The sequence below is a fragment of the Girardinichthys multiradiatus genome, chromosome 8, assembly GCF_021462225.1.
Source record: "Girardinichthys multiradiatus isolate DD_20200921_A chromosome 8, DD_fGirMul_XY1, whole genome shotgun sequence".
Lineage (NCBI taxonomy): Eukaryota > Metazoa > Chordata > Actinopteri > Cyprinodontiformes > Goodeidae > Girardinichthys > Girardinichthys multiradiatus.
In genome coordinates, this window is record NC_061801.1 from 9,148,508 (window position 1) to 9,169,986 (window position 21,479).

General features: G+C 44.2%; 1 protein-coding gene across 2 annotated transcripts in view; it reads left to right on the plus strand.

Annotated features, from left to right (window-relative positions):
• The window catches only part of LOC124872614 (M-phase phosphoprotein 9), a 50,238-nt gene that overhangs the window by 7,757 nt on the left and 21,002 nt on the right, over window positions 1-21,479 (plus strand). Inside the window, exons 1-6 of one of the 2 annotated variants that reach the window (XM_047372816.1) lie at window positions 163-402; window positions 8,937-9,026; window positions 9,114-9,580; window positions 11,449-11,614; window positions 11,769-11,841; window positions 12,293-12,396. In XM_047372816.1, the coding sequence (XP_047228772.1) occupies window positions 178-402; window positions 8,937-9,026; window positions 9,114-9,580; window positions 11,449-11,614; window positions 11,769-11,841; window positions 12,293-12,396 (1,125 nt within the window). In that variant the 5' untranslated portion in view covers window positions 163-177. Of the gene's footprint in view, window positions 1-162; window positions 403-8,936; window positions 9,027-9,113; window positions 9,581-11,448; window positions 11,615-11,768; window positions 11,842-12,292; window positions 12,397-21,479 lie in introns of those variants that run through there. The other variant, XM_047372815.1, reaches the window with a different exon arrangement.

Here is a 21,479-nt window from a genome sequence, read left to right on the forward strand (position 1 = left end):
AATAAGTATTTGATCACCTATCAACCAGCAAGAATTCTGGCTCTCACAGACCTGTTAGTTCTTCTTTAAGAAGCCCTTATATCCTCCACTCATTACCTTTATTAACTGCACCTGTTTGAACTCGTCTAAAACACACCTGTCCACACACTCGATCAATCAGACTCCAACTTCTCCACCATGGGCAACATCAGAGAGCTGTGTAAGGACACCAGGGACAAAATTGTAGACCTGCACAAGGCTGGGATGGGCTACAAGACAGTAGGCAAGCAGCTTGGTGAGAAGGCAACAACTGTCAGCGCAATCATTAGAAGATGGAAGAAACTTAAGATGACTGTCAATCTCTCTTGTACTGGGGCTCCATGCAAGATCTCACCTTGTGGAGTATCAGTGATCGTGAGACAGGTGAGCCCAGAACTACAGATCCTTCTCAAAATATTAGCATATTGTGATAAAGTTCATTATTTTCCATAATGTCATGATGAAAATTTAACATGCATATATTTTAGATTCATGGCACACTAACTGAAATATTTCAGGTCTTTTATTTTCTTAATACGGATGATTTTGGCATACAGCTCATGAAAACCCAAAATTCCTATCTCACAAAATTAGCATATCATTAAAAGGGTCTCTAAACGAGCTATGAACCTAATCATCTGAATCAACGAGTTAACTCTAAACACCTGCAAAAGATTCCTGAGGCCTTTAAAACTCCCAGCCTGGTTCATCACTCAAAACCCCAATCATGGGTATGACTGCCGACCTGACTGCTGTCCAGAAGGCCACTATTGACACCCTCAAGCAAGAGGGTAAGACACAGAAAGAAATTTCTGAACGAATAGGCTGTTCCCAGAGTGCTGTATCAAGGCACCTCAGTGGGAAGTCTGTGGGAAGGAAAAAGTGTGGCAGAAAACGCAGCACAACGAGAAGAGGTGACCGGACCCCGAGGAAGATTGTGGAGAAGGGCCGATTCCAGACCTTGGGGGACCCGCAGAAGCAGTGGACTGAGTCTGGAGTAGAAACATCCAGAGCCACCATGCACAGGCGTGTGCAAGAAACGGGCTACAGGTTCCGCATTCCCCAGATCAAGCCACTTTTGAACCAGAAACAGCGGCAGAAACACCTGACCTGGGCTACAGAGAAGCAGCACTGGACTGTTGCTCAGTGGTCCAAAGTACTTTTTTCGGATGAAAGCAAATTCTGCATGTCATTCGGAAATCAAGGTGCCAGAGTCTGGAGGAACACTGGGGAGAAGGAAATGCCAAAATGCCAGAAGTCCAGTGCCAAGTACCCACAGTCAGTGATGGTCTGGGGTGCCGTGTCAGCTGCTGGTGTTGGTCCACTGTGTTTTATCAAGGGCAGGGTCAATGCAGCTAGCTATCAGGAGATTTTGGAGCACTTCATGCTTCCATCTGCTGAAAAGCTTTATGGAGATGAAGATTTCATTTTTCAGCACGACCTGGCACCTGCTCACAGTGCCAAAACCACTGGTAAATGGTTTACTGACCATGGTATCACTGTGCTCAATTGACCTGCCAACTCTCCTGACCTGAACCCCATAGAGAATCTGTGGGATATTGTGAAGAGAACGTTGAGAGACTCAAGACCCAACACTCTGGATGAGCTAAAGGCCGCTATCGAAGCATCCTGGGCCTCCATAAGACCTCAGCAGTGCCACAGGCTGATTGCCTCCATGCCACGCCGCATTGAAGCAGTCATTTCTGCAAAAGGATTCCCGACCAAGTATTGAGTGCATAACTATACATGATTATTTGAAGGTTGACGTTTTTTGTATTAAAAACACTTTTCTTTTATTGGTCGGATGAAATATGCTAATTTTGTGAGATAGGAATTTTGGGTTTTCATGAGCTGTATGCCACAATCATCCGTATTAAGACAATAAAAGACCTGAAATATTTCAGTTAGTGTGCAATGAATCTAAAATATATGAATGTTAAATTTTCATCATGACATTATGGAAAATAATGAACTTTATCACAATATGCTAATATTTTGAGAAGGACCTGTACACAGGAGGACTGGTCAATGACCCGAAGAGAGCTGGGAGAAAAGTCTCAAAGGTTACCATTGGAAACACACTACACCATCATGGATTGCAGTTTTTCTCTATTGCTGAAACACTAAACCTTATTGTCTGAACTAAATGCTCAGTTGCCTGAACCCACTGATTGAATTAGACACTCTTGTGGCAAAATCATAAGCACTTTTCACCTGTTTAGACACAACTTTCCAACACATTTTCATTGTGATGCACCTGTGTTGCATCATGGTGAGCACAGGTGGCAAAAGTCAAACCCAGTTAAAGCACAGGTGTCACCGGTTGAACACAACAACACAAAAGTCATCACACAAAATTCATCATGCGAGGGAACATATATAAGCCAGTTCAGAGAGCACTGGTGTGTGAGGCACTACAATGGATAGAAATCTGGGAGGAGGAGTTCGTGTGAGAGGGGTTCGAGGTGGCCGTACTCTCCTTTCTTGAACCCCATTAAAGAATTCTTCTCCCGATGGTGGAGGTAGGTATATAAACACCAACCTTACACCAGGGTAAATCTCCTGCAAGTCATGGATAGGTGTGGAGGCATGCTAAGCCTGGATATGGCATACCAGCGTTTTTCCCTCTGTCGCCTGGCCAGACAAAATGTGGCCTGTGATGTAATGCTGTGGCTGAGTAACACACAGGATTCTGTATCTTATCATGTATCTTAGCAATTGAGAAAAACTATAAAATCCTGCAGCATGTGCAAGGTCCCCTGCTCAAGCCAGCACATGTCCAGGCCTGTCTCAAGTTTGCCTATGACCATCTGGATGAGCCAAAAGAGGTGTGGGAGAAGGTCATGTTGTCAGATGAGACCAAAATATAAGTTTTTGGACAACTGGACTGTATTGACGGAGGGATGGATGGGGCCATGTATTGCAAGATTTTGGGCAACAAACGTTTTTCCTCAGTAAGAGCAATGAAGATGGGTTGTGAATGGGACATCCAGCACGACAATGACCTGAAACACACAGCCAGGGCAATTAATGCCTCTTTTCCATTTACGGTTTCAGCATTACATGGCTCCACTCTGCTCGTTCTTACTCTACTCTGCATGAAACCTGTAATGTTTCTATTGACTCACTGAGGCTGGAGTTATGGCTTGATGCCCAGCATCCAGCTGTCAGCATTGTGTGCTGTGGCGCCATTAAGGGTTGCTGCATTATGGTTTGATGTGAGCCTTATGTTTTTTACTGGTCTAGAGGTGCTAGAGAGGCAGAGTTAGATGGAGACAATTCTGCACCAAGAGTTAAGTGGGTCTTCTGTTTAGTGACCTCCACTGTTTGTTCTCTGCACAAAATAATATAACTGTCTTCTAGCGGTACTACTTTAAGCAGCAACTAAGGGGCAAGATAAGTTGAAGTGTGTCTTCACTCAGTTTCACCCACATGGCTTGCTACAATATTTTTGTAGTCGCTATTTCGATTTTTTGAGCTGTTTCTCTGCATTGCGGTGTGGTAAAATCCGTGGCTTGTCATACTATATTCTGTCCCCTACCTCGGCAAACACCTTCTCGTTCTGCTGACATACAGCTGACCACGCCATGGCTGGTCAGTGAACAGCAGTCTATTCATGTCACATTTCAGCCCTGTTCAGCCCTGATGGGACCTGCTGACGAGCAGCCACTAATGGAAACGGTCACAAAATAGTCTGTGTGTAGTGGATTTAACGGTCTTGGATGGGCCTAGTCAGTCTCCAGACCTAAACCCAATAGAAAATGCTTGGAGGGAGCTGAAACTCCATGAACAGCCCCAAAAAATCTGGAGATGGTCTGTATGAAGCAGTGGGACAGAGTCCCTGCTGCAGTGTGTGCAAACCTGGTCAAGAAGTACAGAAAACATCTGACCTCTGTCATTATAAGATATCTGTTCTAAATATTAGGGTTCATGTTTTCTATTGTATCAAATACTTATTTCATGCAATAAAATACAAATTAATCATTTAAATATCATACAGTGTGATTTTCTGAATTTTTTTAGTTTCTGTCTCTCACAGTTAAAGTGTATCTGCGATGAAGATTACAGACCTCTCCATTCTTTGTGAGAAAACTTGCAAATTTGGCGACGCCCCTCTATAACAGAACATCCGTCGCTCCAAAAAATCCTTAGTGTCAGCAAACGTACTTGAAAAATATTTGGTTTGAAGAATAACCAAAAGACATATTTTGATTTAATTACACATGATACTTTAAAGAATTTTTTTTTTCTCAATAATTTCTTTAGCACTCCATGTGTTTGTGTTTGGTTTTTTTTACCGTGGTGATTCCTCATCTGGAACTCCTCAGGGCAGGGCTGATATCCAGGCCATGCAGTCTGAAAGTCCGTTGGGACCAATGAGGATGCGTCATGTGAACCGGTGTTATCCCTAAAAGCAAATAAAATTTGATTGGTTCTTTAACATGTCTGCAGCACATTTCTAGCAATTTTTGCACAACCCTTTTATTTAATCTGAGCTACATGGTTTGCTTTTAATATGACAAACGTGTCAGTGCCCCTTATCAGTTTTAATTAGCATCTACTGGAGCAGACGGCAAGAAACAACAGCCGCTTTCACATAGAAGCAGTAAAAGGTATAAGAAGCGTTGCAGAGGAGGGATGTTTGCAAAAGCAAATGTATGCAGTATTGGCTTTGGACTCCAGAGCTTTTTCAGCCAGCCCTCTTGTAAAATGTCAAGGAAATCTATGATTTGTTAATATTGTGTAGGAATTCAGATGTATGGCATTGATGTCAACACAAAAGGAACATGTTTTCAGAGTGTTATAAAGAAACTCTGATGAATTCTTATCTCCAGCTGTGAGGGCTCATCTGTAGCACATATCTTTCTGTTAAGTACATTACCGTATGAACAGCAACCCTGGAGAGTCTGGAACCAAATAACGTCTCCAGTGTTAGTGTGAGAAAACAGCCAAGCACTTCAGTGTCTGTTTGTTTGCTGCACCTCCTTCTGGTACTGTGGTCCCATTACTTTTCAGTCTGATACCATGTGCATTTTTATCGGAGATGTTTGTGAGATGTGAAGGTTTTGCTTTATTGTATAATCAGATGCTTGCTGTCATGCTCAGATGTTTTTTGTTTTTGTTTTGTTTGTATTGGTTGGATCTCCATAGATTTTAATTAACTTACATTACACTTGAATTCTAATTGTCTCATTTTGACAGTGCAGCAGCACCCTCATTATTACATTGGAATGATGTTGCAACTTATTCTCTCACAAGAGAAAGCATGTAATTACTAGCCTCTGGAAGCTTTGCACATGTTTAATTAGGAAATATTAACAATAAACAGGATTAAATGATGGTAGAAAATGGTTGGAAGAGTTTGGAAAGAGAATACATTAGTTATTGTAGTTCTGAAAGGGAATTATCTTGTAGCTCAACACAGCTTTTTAGTTTTCTGTGAGTCAAAGTTCTGGTGTGTAGACGGATCATTTCAGCACCTAAAGCCTTGCTCTTGTATTACATACAGGTCCTTCTCAAAATATTAGCATATTGTGATAAAGTTCATTATTTTCCATAATGTCATGATGAAAATTTAACATTCATATATTTTAGATTTATAGCACACTAACTGAAATATTTCAGGTCTTTTATTGTCTTCATACGGATGATTTTGGCATACAGCTCATGAAAACCCAAAATTCCTATCTCACATAATTAGCATATCATTAAAAGGGTCTCTAAACGAGCTATGAACCTAATCATCTGAATCAACGAGTTAACTCTAAACACCTGCAAAAGATTCCTGAGGTCTTTAAAACTCCCAGCCTGGTTCATCACTCAAAACCCCAATCATGGGTAAGACTGCCGACCTGACTGCTGTCCAGAAGGCCACTATTGACACCCTCAAGCAAGAGGGTAAGACACAGAAAGAAATTTCTGAATGAATAGGCTGTTCCCAGAGTGCTGTATCAAGGCACCTCAGTGGGAAGTCTGTGGGAAGGAAAAAGTGTGGCAGAAAACGCTGCACAACGGGAAGAGGTGACCGGACCCTGAGGAAGATTGTGGAGAAGGGCCGATTCCAGAACTTGGGGGACCTGCGGAAGCAGTGGACTGAGTCTGGAGTAGAAACATCCAGAGCCACCGTGCACAGGCGTGTGCAGGAAATGGGGTACAGGTGCCGCATTCCCCAGGTCAAGCCACTTTTGAACCAGAAACAGCGGCAGAAGCGCCTGACCTGGGCTACAGAGAAGCAGCACTGGACTGTTGCTCAGTGGTCCAAAGTACTTTTTTTGGATGAAAGCAAATTCTGCATGTCATTCGGAAATCAAGGTGCCAGAGTCTGGAGGAAGACTGGGGAGAAGGAAATGCCAAAATGCCAGAAGTCCAGTGTCAAGTACCCACAGTCAGTGATGGTCTGGGGCGCCATGTCAGCTGCTGGTGTTGGTCCACTGTGTTTTATCAAGGGCAGGGTCAATGCAGCTAGCTATCAGGAGATTTTGGAGCACTTCCATCTGCTGAAAAGCTTTATGGAGATGAAGATTTCATTTTTCAGCACGACCTGGCACCTGCTCACAGTGCCAAAACCACTGGTAAATGGTTTACTGACCATGGTATCACTGTGCTCAATTGGCCTGCCAACTCTCCTGACCTGAACCCCATAGAGAATCTGTGGGATATTGTGAAGAGAACGTTGAGAGACTCAAGACCCAACACTCTGGATGAGCTAAAGGCCGCTATCGAAGCATCCTGGGCCTCCATAAGACCTCAGTGCCACAGGCTGATTGCCTCCATGCCACGCCGCATTGAAGCAGTCATTTCTGCAAAAGGATTCCCGACCAAGTATTGAGTGCATAACTGTACATGATTATTTGAAGGTTGACGTTTTTGTATTAAAAACACTTTTCTTTTATTGGTCGGATGAAATATGCTAATTTTGTGAGATAGGAATTTTGGGTTTTCATGAGCTGTATGCCAAAATCATCCGTATTAAGACAATAAAAGACCTGAAATATTTCAGTTAGTGTGCAATGAATCTAAAATATATGAATGTTAAATTTTCATCATGACATTATGGAAAATAATGAACTTTATCACAATATGCTAATATTTTGAGAAGGACCTGTACAAATTGCCTTTCAAGAATGTTGAACTCTTTTCCCTGTCAACTGGTTAACAGTGACTGCACCTGCATAGGGTATAAGGAATATTAGCAAAAATCGATACTAATAAAATACAGTGACTTGCGAAAGTACTCTGCCCCCTTGAACTGGTCAACCTCTTGCCACATTTCAGGCTTCAAACATAAAGATATAAAATTCTAATGTTTTGTGAAGAATCAAAAACAAGTGGGACACAATCGTGAAGTGGAATGAAATTTATTGGATGTGTCAAACATTTTTAACAAATAAAAAACTGAAAAGTGGGGCGTGCAATATTATTCGGACCCTTTACTTTCAGTGCAGCAAACTCACTCCAGAAGTCCAATGAGGATCTCTGAATGATCCAATGTTGTCCCAAATGACTGATGATGATAAACAGAATCCACCTGTGTGTAATCAAGTTTCCGTATAAATGCACCTGCTCTGTGATGGTCTCAGGGTTCTGTTCAAAGCGCAGACAGCATCATGAAGACCAAGGAACACACCAGACAGGTCCAAGATACTGTTGTAGAGAAGTTTAAAGCCGGATTTGGATACAAAAAGATTTCCCAAGCTTTAAACATCCCAAAGAGCACTGTGCAAGCAATCATATTGAAATGGAAGGAGAATGGAATCAGACCACTGCAAATCTACCAAGACCCGCCCGTCCTTCTAAACTTTCATCTCGAACAAGGAGAAGACTGATCAGAGATGCAGCCAAGAGGCCCATGATCACTCTGGATGAACTGCAGAGATCTACACCTGAGGTGGGAGAGTCTGTCCATAGGACAACAATCAGTCGTACACTGCACAAATCTGACCTTTATGGAAGAGTGGAAAGAACAAAGCCATTTCTCAAAGATATCCATAAAAGGTCTCGTTTAAAGTTTGCCACAAGCCACCTGGGAGACACACCAAACATGTGGAAGAAGGTGCTCTGGTCAGATGAAACCAAAATCGAACTGTTTGACCACAATGCAAAACGATATGTTTGGCGTAAAAGCAACACAGCTCATCACCCTGAACACACCATCCCCACTGTCAAACATGGTGGTGGCAGCATCATGTTTTGGGTCTGCTTTTCGTCGAGAGGGACAGGGAAGATGATCAAAATTAATGGGAAGATGGATGGGGCCAAATACAGGACCATTCTGGAAGAAAACCTGTTGGAGTCTGCAAGAGACCTGAGACTGGGACAGAGATTTATCTTCCAACAAGACAATGATCCACAACATAAAGCCAAATCTACAATGGAATGGTTCACAAAAAAACATATCCAGGTGTTGGAATGGCCAAGTCAAAGTCCAGACCCGAATCCAATCTAGAATCTGTGGAAAAAGCTGAAGACTGCTGTTCACGAACGCTCTCCATCCAACCTCACTGAGCTCCAGCTGTTTTGCCAGGAAGAATGGGCAAGAATTTCAGTCTCTCGATGTACAAAACTGATAGAGACATACCCCAAGCGACTTGCAGCTGTAATTGCAGCAAAGGGTGGCGCTACAAAGTATTAACGCAAGGGGGCCAAATAAAATTGCACGCCCCACTTTTCAGTTTTTTATTTGTTAAAAGGTTTGATGCATCCAATAAATTTCATTCCACTTCACGATTGTGTCCCACTTGTTGTTGATTCTTCACAAAAAATTAGAATTTTATATCTTTATGTTTGAAGCCTGAAATGTGGCAAGAGGTTGAAAAGTTCAAGGGGGCCGAATACTTTCGCAAGGCACTGTAAATAGCAGTGACACTTTCCACTGTTTATATACCGACGGTTTGTGAAATTGTTTTTGTTTTCAACAGAGTCGATGGCTGCATCTGTTTCAGCTGGTTGAAAAGCAATACCAAGAGCAAATACTCGCTCAGCAAGAACAATATCAGTGCCAAATACAGGTTAGTAAGTCTCTATTGTCATCTTCTCTCATGCGATGAAATATATTTTCCTCTCATTTAAATATGTTGTTTTTTAATTTTGTTTAGTTGATTCAGGATGAAATCAAGGCCCTAGTTCAGCTCCAGAACCGCCAGACCAGTGGTCAACCACAAACAGAGCTCCCCTCTGTGACCATCATCCCCAGTGAATGCACACATCCCAAAAATGTGCCAAGTGACAACGAGAGCCTGGGAGCCCCTGTCCTCACTCCTTTTAGCTCCCCCTCACCTCCGCTTCCCAGGTTGGAGACCACCAACCAGGCAGAGGAGCGGACGACCACAGTGCTCAGCAGTGGATATGGAACACTGTGTGCTTGGGAAACTGGCTTTGAACCTGCTGAGTCTCCAGGTGGAGATGAGGAGGATGATCACGGAGTGCGGAAGCATCAGTGGAGCAGTATCCTCCAGGAAGACACGCAGACAACTTTGGCAGAGTACCAGCAGGACCTTTCCTATAAACGGACAGTTGTCATGAATGAATCTCTTCCATCTGTGTACCAGCAGAAAACATCTGGGTGTGTCTGACTTTTTTATAAGAAACGCTAAGAAATGGGCCTTAAGCAGCTTTTGTTGCGTTTTCTTACAAAACTTCAGAATATCTTAACTTTACCCATCAATTAAATAAATATTATGTTAACATTATCAAAAAAACACTAGTCGTATTAATAACTTTATTATTTTAAGCATTTATTCATTCATGATTATTATAAAATAATTGTTTATAGGGCAAAATGTAGTTTCACGTGTCAGTTACATCTCATATTATTCATCTTCTATCCACTGCTGTATCAATTAACCAATTCTGTCCAAATATAATCGGTGGATCTTTTATATTACATTGCTTTTTAGCCCAGCTTGTAAACTCATAGTTTTGTAAACTTGCGTTTAAATATCCAGCTGTATTAAGGCTGCTGTCGTTTAGGATCCAATTTTCCTTCTTCAGTTTTGAGCTTTGCCCAACCGTGAAGGATTTTTAGCCAACTAATGGTCGTCAGTTTTGTTTACCTAACTAACATCGTTTGCGAACTCTGTGTGGCTGTTCTTTGCTCCTGTTTGGTGAAGAGCCAGCTAGCACGAGTAAAACAGATTATAGCTGCAAAGATAAATGTGGAGATGAAAAGAGGTGACAAGCTCTGTAAAGTAGAGTGAAGCTGTAAATGGAGATTATAACTAAGGATGTCCTAATCATTATTTTTTTGTCCCTTATACTGATCAGACCAAGTCATTTAGGGTAAGGCATTTGCCAATACTAAGTCCCAGTTTGATACTACATTAAAGTGTTTTCTCACAACTAACATTTCTGCAGGTCAATCTTAATAAGCTACAAAAAGCTACTATGATGTTCTAACGAGTCACCTAAAATGTCTGTTGTTGTATCATTTGACTATAAAGATATATCTGACTTGACTCATCCAGCTAGTCTTCAGGAAACCCATATGTTACTCCTAGCGTTTTCACGCTATAGTGCTAGGGTAAGATTAGTACCATTCAATAATTCACCTTATAACGTATTCCATTGTGGTTCCATTTAATCGTGTGCAAACAAAACTTACAGATGAATGTGTCCTTCTGTTTCATATATTAATCACTCTGCTTTGAAAATGTCAAAGTTTATTGGCTAGTGTTTCAGCTGCTCTCTTCTGGGCAGGTGGGGTTTCTGAACACAACACAGAGCAGGAGCCTCACAATACAATACACAATCAGCCAAATCTAAATGTTTATATACAATGCAAAGCCTGTAATACAGTTTTGCAAGCCTTGCACATGGAAATTGACTGCAATTATTAGCAACCGCACAGATCACTAGGGTATGGCTGACATTAAAATAACCCCAACAGGTGTTGATTGTTAAGTTTAGTCAGAGCGTCTGATACCAATCAGTTAAAATGGTTTTAATAGGGACCCACGATCCATGACTTGGGATGGCCGTTGTGGCAGAAAGTCTGTATTGCGACAGCAAAAGCTAGCTTGATTGATTTTTAAGTATTTAAGACAAAAAGAAGAAGGAAGAGGAATCGAGGAGACAGAGGCCTACACTGTTGACCTGGCAGCATGAACAAGACTCTATGTTATGTAGGGATGAGGATGCTTTATGCAGAATAGTTCTCGCTAATAATCTGACAGGCAGTACGACCGTCATGTCGAACGGTTTGATGCTGATTTTATAACAGAATGTACCACATAATATAACATCAGCATGTTACAAATCTACTGGCTTCATTTTATGGAATGCATGGCAACTGAATCATATTTTATCTGTTAGATTTGGGAAATAAAAAGTAATGTTGCATATTTTCACTTAGTGAATCTGCATTAAATCGTTAAGAGCATTTTACATTATATTTATGTTATTAATTTACTTCTTAAAATGTTCTTTTGGCAGCACCAGCCAGCAGCTGACCTCCTGGGCCCAGAGGCAGAAACTCAGACCTAGGAAGACCAAGGCAGGACAAGGTACAGCACAAACCCCAGACTACCAGGAGTTGCCTCACAGCCCCAGTGAACCCAGCAAACAGAGTCTGTTTGAGCAAACAGATTCACATTACCAGGTACATTAACAACTAGTCTTTTAGGGCATATAAGATTTTGCAGGGCTTATTCATTGGCTTGGATTTGTAGTGTTTTTGGTTTTGGCTCATTGTCTGCTGTAATTGTTGTATTTCTGCTCCTGAGTCCCATCCACTGATCTCTATTGACTTTCAGCTTCGATCGGCTGGGCTGTCATCCAGCTCGTTTCCCCTGAGAAGGAGTGACAGCCTGATGTCAGATGCTTCAGGTAATTCACTGACTCAGACGAGACATGGAAACCAGGACCAAAGCAAACAATACACTATAGTGTATCATCTTCTGTAAAGACTAATATACCTCTGAAGTGACCATACCAATTTTTCCCACTGCCTCTCTTAGTCCTATAACAATGTTTTTGGTCCAATTTTAAAAGGCGTTGTGGATGTTCCTTTGATGGCAGCGAATAATATCTGAAATATGATCATATGTTATAGGTTGTTACACTGTGACAGTAACAGTGTGAATCAGGGATATATTTTCACATCAGCAGTTGTGTTCAGTGTCATCAAAGTAGCACAGTGTAAAAATGTCACTAATAAATTGTATAGTTCAGTGCTTTAGAGTCTCCTACACTAACAGAAGTGTGCAGTTGAATAGATATGTAATTTTAAACTGCTTTACAACAGATTTGATGATAAAAAGTGTTCTGTCTGTCTCAGGCCTGACTTACTGGCGTCTGAACGAATGTGATCTGTATCGGCCCCTTCCGGACAGCTTTGACAGCGGAGCTTACCTCCTTCTGCAAGAGGCATCCATGAGTTTTGTGAGTAACAATGAGAGTTTAACGCCACATTGGCCCTAAGTCAAACCTCCCAGTCTACCTTGACTGTTGACCGCCAAAACTACATTATGTAAATTGTATTATCTGTGCTTGCCCCACAGGAAATCAATGTGTATCCCAGATTTTTGTGAACATGTTAAACATGTGTGCGCTGACAGCAACAATAATACTACCAAACAGAGGGTAGCGGTAAAAACACAACAGATAAATAAAAAGATGGGTTATATCATTAGGAGAAGAAGAAAAACAGCAATGATGTTTCAGGCTCTTAAGGCATTTAAGGCCGTGAAATACACTTCTGCTTCTCTGAACGTGAGCTGCTTTGTGGGCAAGCTTGTGCCCCAGCATTCCACTCAGAAATATGCAGTTTTTACTACAGTCTCATAGGGCACAGGTCTTTAACTATGACTAAATGCAGCAGAACATGGCATCAAGGAATTCTGGTAAAATCACTAAGAAACTACATCAAGTTTTTTCATTGCCAAAACAGCAGAAGCTGGAGGCAACCTTTTCAATCAAATTATTTAGTTACCGCTATTTGTATAAGCTGGATAGAATACTCACTGTCTTGCATTTCTGTTTGCACTATTGGGTATTTGTTTTTCATTTCAATGCTGTAGGAAAACAAGATTACACAGGAAAATAACCCACCAGCATTGCCTTACTATGCATATGACAATATAGCATAAACAATTTGCTACATATCAGCTTCTGCTGCAACAGTGCTGAAGCTTTCACACACCATGTATACTGCAACTATGCACCACTGCCATATAATAGACACACCTGCAACTCAAATATCCCAGCAATGACCCTATGGTAAAGTCACTTAATGTAATCGTACAATACGCTGTTTGCACTGATGATTCATTCAGTCTGAAAGATTGAAACTGGAAGTCAAACTTTTTTTTTCCTTACCTTCTGACTACTTGTGGGCACATTTTTAAAACGCATTGACATTTTTTTTTCTCAGATGTTCATTTGGTCCTTAAATATGAAAAAAAACGTGATTGGAAAAAACAATTAATTGAAATGGTGAAATCTCTGCAAATGTAACATACCCCATCTGGATGTCTCAGAATTTTGTGAATTCCACACCCTTGATCCCAGTGTATATGCACTATTCGGAGAGGAGGGCATCATCAGTGACACCCACACCTGAAATCCTCGACATAACTTTCCCAAAATCTCCTTCATTATCTAATGTTTAAACATGCAATTTAGCATTTTATTACACTAGCATACATGGCAAGACAGGAAACAGTATGACAGCGGCTTCGATAAAATAAACTCTTATGCTGAGATGTTTACTAATTCACAACAAAGGTTTTGAGGGTTTTCACTAAAGTGGTTTAAGCACTAAACTAGGGCTAATCCTTAGTTAGCTCCACTTCTTTCTGCTTTCATTGTAGGGAATAGACAATACCTTAAAATCAGTGGATCATTAAATGTAGCAAGTGACTGAACAGTAATATATTTTCAGAGTTCCTACGCAGTCTTAAAAAGCATGGAATTTGCTTTTATCATTTTCTAGGTCTGGATAAGTCATAAGTCATCTTTCTTTTTCTAAATAAAAAAAAAGTTTAATAAGAATAAATAAATGTAGAAGACTTTTTGTGATTTATATTTAATTGCCATTCTAAAGCATTTCTTAGATTTACCACATCCTGATTTCAAATCACGTTTTTAATATGTTACATTTTACTTATTTTAGTTTTTGACTTACTAACTGAATACACATTCAACACAAACATCCAAAAAGTACCTTTTTACTACTTTTCACCAGTGTTCACAAACTGCTTTAAAGGAACTGCATTTATTGTAGGAGACACCAGTCATATTTCTTTGCAGGCATTTCTGTCTAGATGCCTAACAAGCATTGAATTGGCACTTTACCACACTGGAACTCTATTTCAGCATTGTTATGTTTCATGATTTGAAGAACCTACAGATGAGACCAGATTACTATTCAAGCAGGTAAAAGTTTATATTTTGTACTTAAATGTGTGACTCAAAGTAACCAGAAAAATGTAAGGATTCCAAAACACATTTTTATCATTGCAAAAACCGATTAGACTGCAAACATTTTTATAGGGATGTACCTGAGATTTACTAAAGGGGATATTTTTAGGAGTTTTAAGGTGTTGCAACAAGCTGGTACTCTAGTTGGGGAAAAAAAACATTGGGTTACTTAACATAATCCTTGGTTCTTCGATAACAGAGTGAGATGTTTCACTATGGGAATCGCCTCAGCGTGACCAACTACAGAAGCTCCAATGACATCACGTCTGTCTGCGACAGACAGGTTGAGCTGTGTCCGCGGCTCCACCCACCAACTAATATTACGACCAACCTATTCTACTCAATTCAGTCTAGGCAGGTTTCTTCCTGTGCCAATGCAAGAAGGGATGTGATTGTGAAACCCCTCACTTTGTTATCAAAGAACCAGGGATTACGTTAAGTAACCCAGCGTTCTTTTTCTGACTTCGCTCAGTGTTTCACTATAGGAGATATAGCCCCCTCCCGGATTGCATGCTAACCCCCAAAGCCATGAATGGCAGCAAACCTAATCCAGGCTTAGGCAGACTCCGACATCCCTACTCGGAGCACAAGGTGCGCTAGCGATGGCTGGGCCACATCTAGCCTGTAAAACGTCACAAATGCGTGCAGTGTAGCCCAACTGGCTGCAGCACAGATGTCCTGAACTGAACACCACGGAACACCAAGGCCCAAGAGGTGGCCATGCTCCTGGTCGAATGGGCCCTCACACCTGTAGAAGGCTCTGAGCCTGCACATCTATATGCCAGACATATAGCCTCCACAATCCAGTGCGCCAACCTGGGGCGTGAGACAGGTTTATCCCTATGAGCAGTGGCCCAAGACACAAACAGTAGGTTAGCTCTCCTAAAACAAGCTGTCCTGTCCACATAAGTCCTTAGAGCCCTCACTGAACACAAGCAATTAAGCCTCTGCTCCTCTGTTGAAGAGAACGGGGGTGGATGGAATGCCACCTGTTCCACCATCGAACATCTGTTTGACAACTCCAACACCTTGGGCACAAAAGCGGGGTTGGGTCTCAAGCACACCTTGGAGAACCCAGGAGCCCACTGTAAACAGGCCGGGCTGACCGACAGCGCGTGAACCTACCTCACTCGCTCGCTCGCTCACTCACTCACTCACTCACTCACTCACTCACTCACTCACTCACTCACTCTCTTAGACGTGGTCAGGGCTAAGAGTAATGCCGTTTTCAATGAAAGAAATTTCAAGCCAACACCTTCCAAAGGCTCAAAGGGATGATGGCAAAGGGCCTCCACCACCAGAGTGAGGTCCCATAATGGCACCAAGGGCTTAGAGATCGGCAATGTACGCTGTGCCCCCTTCATAAGTGACACACTAAAGGTGCTGACCCACAGGTTTGTTACCAAAACCTACATGACAAGCTGAAATTGCAGCTAAATATACCTTAATAGTTGAAAAGGCCTTACCCTTTTCCAACAAGCTCTGCAGAAAACAGAGCACCTTCACCACTGAACACTGAAAAAGAATGGCCTGTCTTTCCCCACACCATTCTTCAAAAACACAGCATTTACTACTGTAAAGAGAGTAAGTAGAAGAAGCCTTTTGTATTGTGTCGATGACCTCTGGAGGGAGACCTGCTGCATTTAAATTCCACCTTTCACGGGCGAAGCCCAGAGAGCCATTTGACCTGGGTGAGGATGATAAATCTCCCCTTGAGCTGAGGCAGCAGGTCCTTGCGAATGGGGAGGGGCCATAGTTCTGCTGACAGAACTTGGATTATCTCTGTCACCCGGGGCTTCGATGGCCACCATGGGGTGACCAGAACCATAGACAAGCCCTGCGCCCTCACTCTGACTAGAGTTGGGGATATCAGGCAGAAAGGAGGGAAAGCATTTAGAAATATGTTCAGCCATGAGTGGGCCAGCACGTCCATGCCCAGTGGAGCGGTTGGGTCAGACAGGGAGAAAAACAAGGGGCAATGAGCTTTTTCCCATGAGGCGAAGAGATCTATGGCAGCCCGTTCGTATCTCTACCAGATCTGTTCCACCACTTCACTATTCCACCACTTCACTTGCAGCTTCCATTCCCCGTACAGATGGTTCCCCATGGAAGACAGATCGGCCCCTCTGGTTAAAAGAGGTGCTACGTGTGTTACGCGAACCGAAAGAACTCTGTTACTGCACCACAGAATTATTTCGCTGGCCAGTCCGTGTAGCTGCAGGGATCTGGTTCCGCCTTGACAGTTGAAATAAGGCACCACCGAGGAATTGTCTGTCCTTACTAAGACATGGCAACCGATCAACTAGGGCATGAAGTGTTTCAAAGCTAGCAACACTGAGTGTAGTTCCAGCATGTTGATGTGAAACCGTGCCATTTTGGCGACCATACACCATTCACAGTGGATGCTACCGTTCCCAACGGCAGGCTCACCTCGAGAACCTCCGGGTTTCCTCACGACTGAAGAGCCGTCATAGATGCCGGTGTTACTCTCACTCTACGTAACAGATGACGGCGGGGACACAGACGCAATGTTGCGATCCACCGCTGAAAATCCATCATCATCAGAAGACTCAGATGGACAACGGAAATTACCGATGCCATGAGGCCGAGGAGCCGCAGGCAAAGTCTGAATAAACGACTTTTCCCAACCAAAACTGTGCCTTGCACCAAATGAATTATAAGATCCTCCCCTCTGTTAGTGTGACACGATAAGCGAGGGAGTTTATTCTGAGCCCCAAATACTCTTTGCATTGAACGGGGACCAGGTGACTATTGGCCCAATTTATACTGAACCCGAGGTTGATGTGGTGGCTCATCACTGCCTGGGAGTCGCTGATTGCTTGGTTGCTTGATCGGGAACAAATAAGGTAGTCGTCTATGTACAAAAATATTCTGATGCTGCTCGTCCTCACAGGGGACACCGCTGCCTCCACACACTTGCTGAATACACTCGGAGCTAATGACAGCCCGAATGGGACAGTTTGAAACTCATAGGCTGTGCCTTGATAAGCAAACCTGAGAAACTTTTGGTGTTGGGGGTAAATGGCAATGTGAAAATATGCATCCAAGAGATCGATGATTACAAACCAATCTCCCGGACAGAGGGAACGGCATCGAGCCTTGTGTTTTAATATCTGAATGTATATCTGCGTAAGTGACGGTTTAAGACACGCAGGTCCAGTATGGGCCATAGTGATACGCCTTCTTTCTTTGGAATGAGAAAATAGCGTGAGTAAAAGCCCTGATGAACCTCCTCGTTCGGTACTACTCTGATCGCTTTTTTGTCTACTAGGGATACAATTTCGTCTTCCAGGACGTGTGCTGAAATCCCACTGGTAACTGAAAAGAGAACTCCGTTGAATTTCAGAGGTCTCATGGCATACTGCAGTCTGTATCCCTTGGAAATTGTGGCTAAAACCCAAGGAGAGACTGCGCATGTGTGCCACTGATCTTCCCAAGCAGAGAAATGGCCGAGTGATGTCATCCCCTCTGCCCTGGTGAGCTCGGCTTGCTTCTGAAGAGCACAAGCTCCCTCTGCTGTGTGTAGAGGAGAGTGGCAGAAAACTATTTTTGTTATTTTTATCTTTTTTGTGGGGGGCTTTCTGCCCTTGGCAACATGTCTGGTTGCAGAAAAGCTTCTTTTATTTTTTGTGTTTTCCCTGGAACACAATATGCGATAGGGCACTGCTGAGTACTTGGTGACAGTGTTGTCTGCCCCACAATTACTTCTCTCAGAACATGAGAAGGAGAATTTAACATGGCACCTGGTGAACTGGGAACTACCAGAGCATCTGAACCCCGGACTAAGAGGCCTCCTTTGCAGTCTGGAACTCTCCTCTTCAAAGGGGAGGTTGTGGACAGAACCTCTAGGTCGCCCGTTTCTTCTTCCCCTCTCCGGGATGGGATGAACGCTTTTTTGCAGCGACCGCTGCAAAAGAGTGCTTCCCCCATGGTCTTTGGTTCTCCCCTTTGTCCTGCTGGGGAGGCTGTGAGACAGGTCTCCTTGAAATCCTGGCTCCACCTTGCCTCACTCTCACTGCCACAGCTGCAAAACCAGGTCTGGGTCCCTGAGAGGGAGTTTGACTTGGCTTACAAGGCAGACAAATATTAAAAGCCTCTCTCTCCTGTTTTCTGAGGGTAGTGTTCTCCCTCATCTTCTCTAAGGAGAGGCCAAATAGACCTTTTGATGGGTCATAAGTTGCATCCATGATTTCAGCCTTTTGAGAATCACTCAGGCCTGACAGGTTTAACCACAGAGCTCTTTCCCCTTAGACAGCCAATCCCATTACATGACCACAGCCTTGAACAGCACCTCTAGAGGAGTGTAGGATGAGATCATTGACCACACATATCTCATCCCATAGACTAGGGTTAAGTATCCCTGAGTCCAGCTGCTGACCCAGCTCCTCCAGGATTTCACCTTGGTATGCTGACAGCAGCGTAACAGGGAGCATGTAACAGGGAGTTGAGGGAGCACACTGATTGAGCAGCATATTTGTACATTATTTTGGTAAATGGAAGCAGTGATGCAATTCATTTTTCCTGGGAGCAAGATGTTTGAAGATGCAGAGACTGATCTGCAGTTAGGGTGAAAGTGGTAGGTCACTGAAGGCTCCACTGCTGGGGGTTTGGCCAGCCCCAACTCACCCATGCCTTGTATCTCTAGCTCAAAGAAGCCCATGGTGGGAAGCTTGTTCTAAAAGGACTAGACCATAAGCGGCTCATTTTTCTCATGCAGGCAGGAACGGCTGGTAAAAGCTGCTTCGTTGCAGGTGCAGCCAGTCAGAGTTTTTTACCATCATACAAGTCGCGTTCTACCCCACCCGAAACCTGAGCCGCCGGCCAGGGGATGTTCAGTTTTGAAGCAGCACGACAGCACACCTCGTACAGGTTGCTGTCGACTGGGAATGCAAGTTCCGGCCCGCTAGGAGGCCTGGATTGTTGACCTGGGAAGGTGGAGTCGTTCACATCTTCCTCCATGTCCTCCAATTCAAGGAGGTCGGAGTTCGCATCACCCTCCGTTTCTCCACCGCCAGCTTCATGTTCCCCACTGTCCAAAAGGCCCTTAAACAGCAGAGGCATGGATGGGGATTCTTCCTCCATTGTGTCCACCCAGCTTTTAGAAGCTCGCGGCTGATGTCCGTCACTTGCCACCTCGGCCGAAAAAGACAAGAGGAAAGAGTCCTGGCTGTTGGCTACAGCCACTCTTAGCCGCCTGTCCCGGATCTTTTCCGGCATCGCTGAGCAGAACGGGCGCCCCTGAGGGTCAGCCAGCGATGCCTGAGCGTGGTTGGCACCCATGCAAGCAATGCACATCAGGTGAGGGTCCCGACCTGAGATGGATGCCCCACATGACGCTGGACACAGGCGGGATACAGCCTCTTTAACTTTCGGTTCCAAACCTTTGGCAGGAACAGGAGCCGCAGCCATGACCAAAGTCTAAAATGATGCTCGTTTTAACACGTTAACTTAAATTTGGGAGATAAAGTCTGCTCACTGTGACACGTTAGCCAGACTGTACCGATCCTATGCTAGCGTACTCGTACTCATCATCTTTCGCTTATCCGGGACCGGGTCGCAGGGGCATCAGACTCAGCAGAGACACCCAGACGTCCCTCTCCCCAGACACCTCCTCCAGCTGCTCCGGGGGGAAGCCCAAGGCGTTCCCAGGCCAGCCAAGAGATATAGTCCCTCCAGCGTGTCCTGGGCCGTCCCCTGGGACTCCTCCCGGTGGGACGTGCCTGGAACACCTCCCGAGGAAGGCGTCCAGGAGGCATCCGGTATAGATGCCTGAGCCACATCAACTGGCTCCTTTTGATGTGGAGGAACAGCAGCTCTACTCTGAGCCCCTCCCGGATGGCCGAGCTCCTCGCCCTATCTCTAAGGAAGTGCCCGGCAACCCTATGGAGGAAGCTCATTTCAGCCGCTTGTATCCGGGATCTCGTTCTTTCGGTCATGACCCAAAATTCGTGGCCATAGGTGAGGGTAGGAACGTAGACCGACCGGTAAATCGGGAGCTTCGCTTTTCGGCTCAACTCTCTCTTCACCACAACGGACCGGCACAGTGCCCCCATTACTGCGGCAGCCTCACCGATCCGTCTGTCGATCTCCCACTCCATTCTTCCCTCACTCGTGAACAAGACCCCGGGGTACTTGAACTCCTCCACTTGAGGCAGGAACTCCCCTCCAACCTGAAGAGGACAAGCCACCCTTTTCCGGTCGAGTACCATTGCCTCTGACTTGGAGGAGCTGATCTTCATTCCAGCCACTTCACACTCGGCTGTGAACCGCCACGGTGCATACTGTAGGTCTTGGCTTATGAAGGGGGACCACCACCCCAGTCTGCCAGTCCAGAGGCACTGTCCCCAATCGCCACGCAATGTTGAAGAGGCTTGTCAACCATGACAGCCCCACAACATCCAGAGATTTGAGGTACTCAGGGCGGATCTCATCCACCCCCGAAGCTTTGCCACCGCGGAGCTTTTTAACGACCTCGGTGACTTCAGCCTGGTGATGAAAGAGTCCAACCCCGAGTCCCCAGCCTCTGTTTCCACCAGGGAATGCGTGGTGGCAGGATTGAGGAGATCCTCAAAGTACTCCTTTCACCGCCTGATAATGTCCTCAGTCGAGGTCAGCAGTCTCCCACCCCCATTATAAACAGTGTTGGCAAAGCACTGCTTCCCCCTCCTGAGGCGCCGGACGGTTTGCCAGAATCGCTTTGAGGCCAACCGGTAGTCCTTCTCCATGGCCTCACCGAACTCCTCCCAGGCCCAAGTTTTTGCCTCTGCCACAGCCCGGGCCGCAGCACGCTTGGCCTCACGGTACCCGTCAGCCGCCTCAGGAGTCCCACAAGCCAGACAGACGTGATGTAATTGGAGCTTCCGTAGTTGGTCACACTGAGGCGATTCCCATAGTGAAACACAGAGCAAAGTTAGGAAAAAGAACCCAAAACAGGTGGTTCTCAACACTCTTTCAAACAACCAGGGGTTTGAAAGAACCCTTTTGTGAAAAACAACTCATCTTTCTAGTTGAACAAAAAGCTG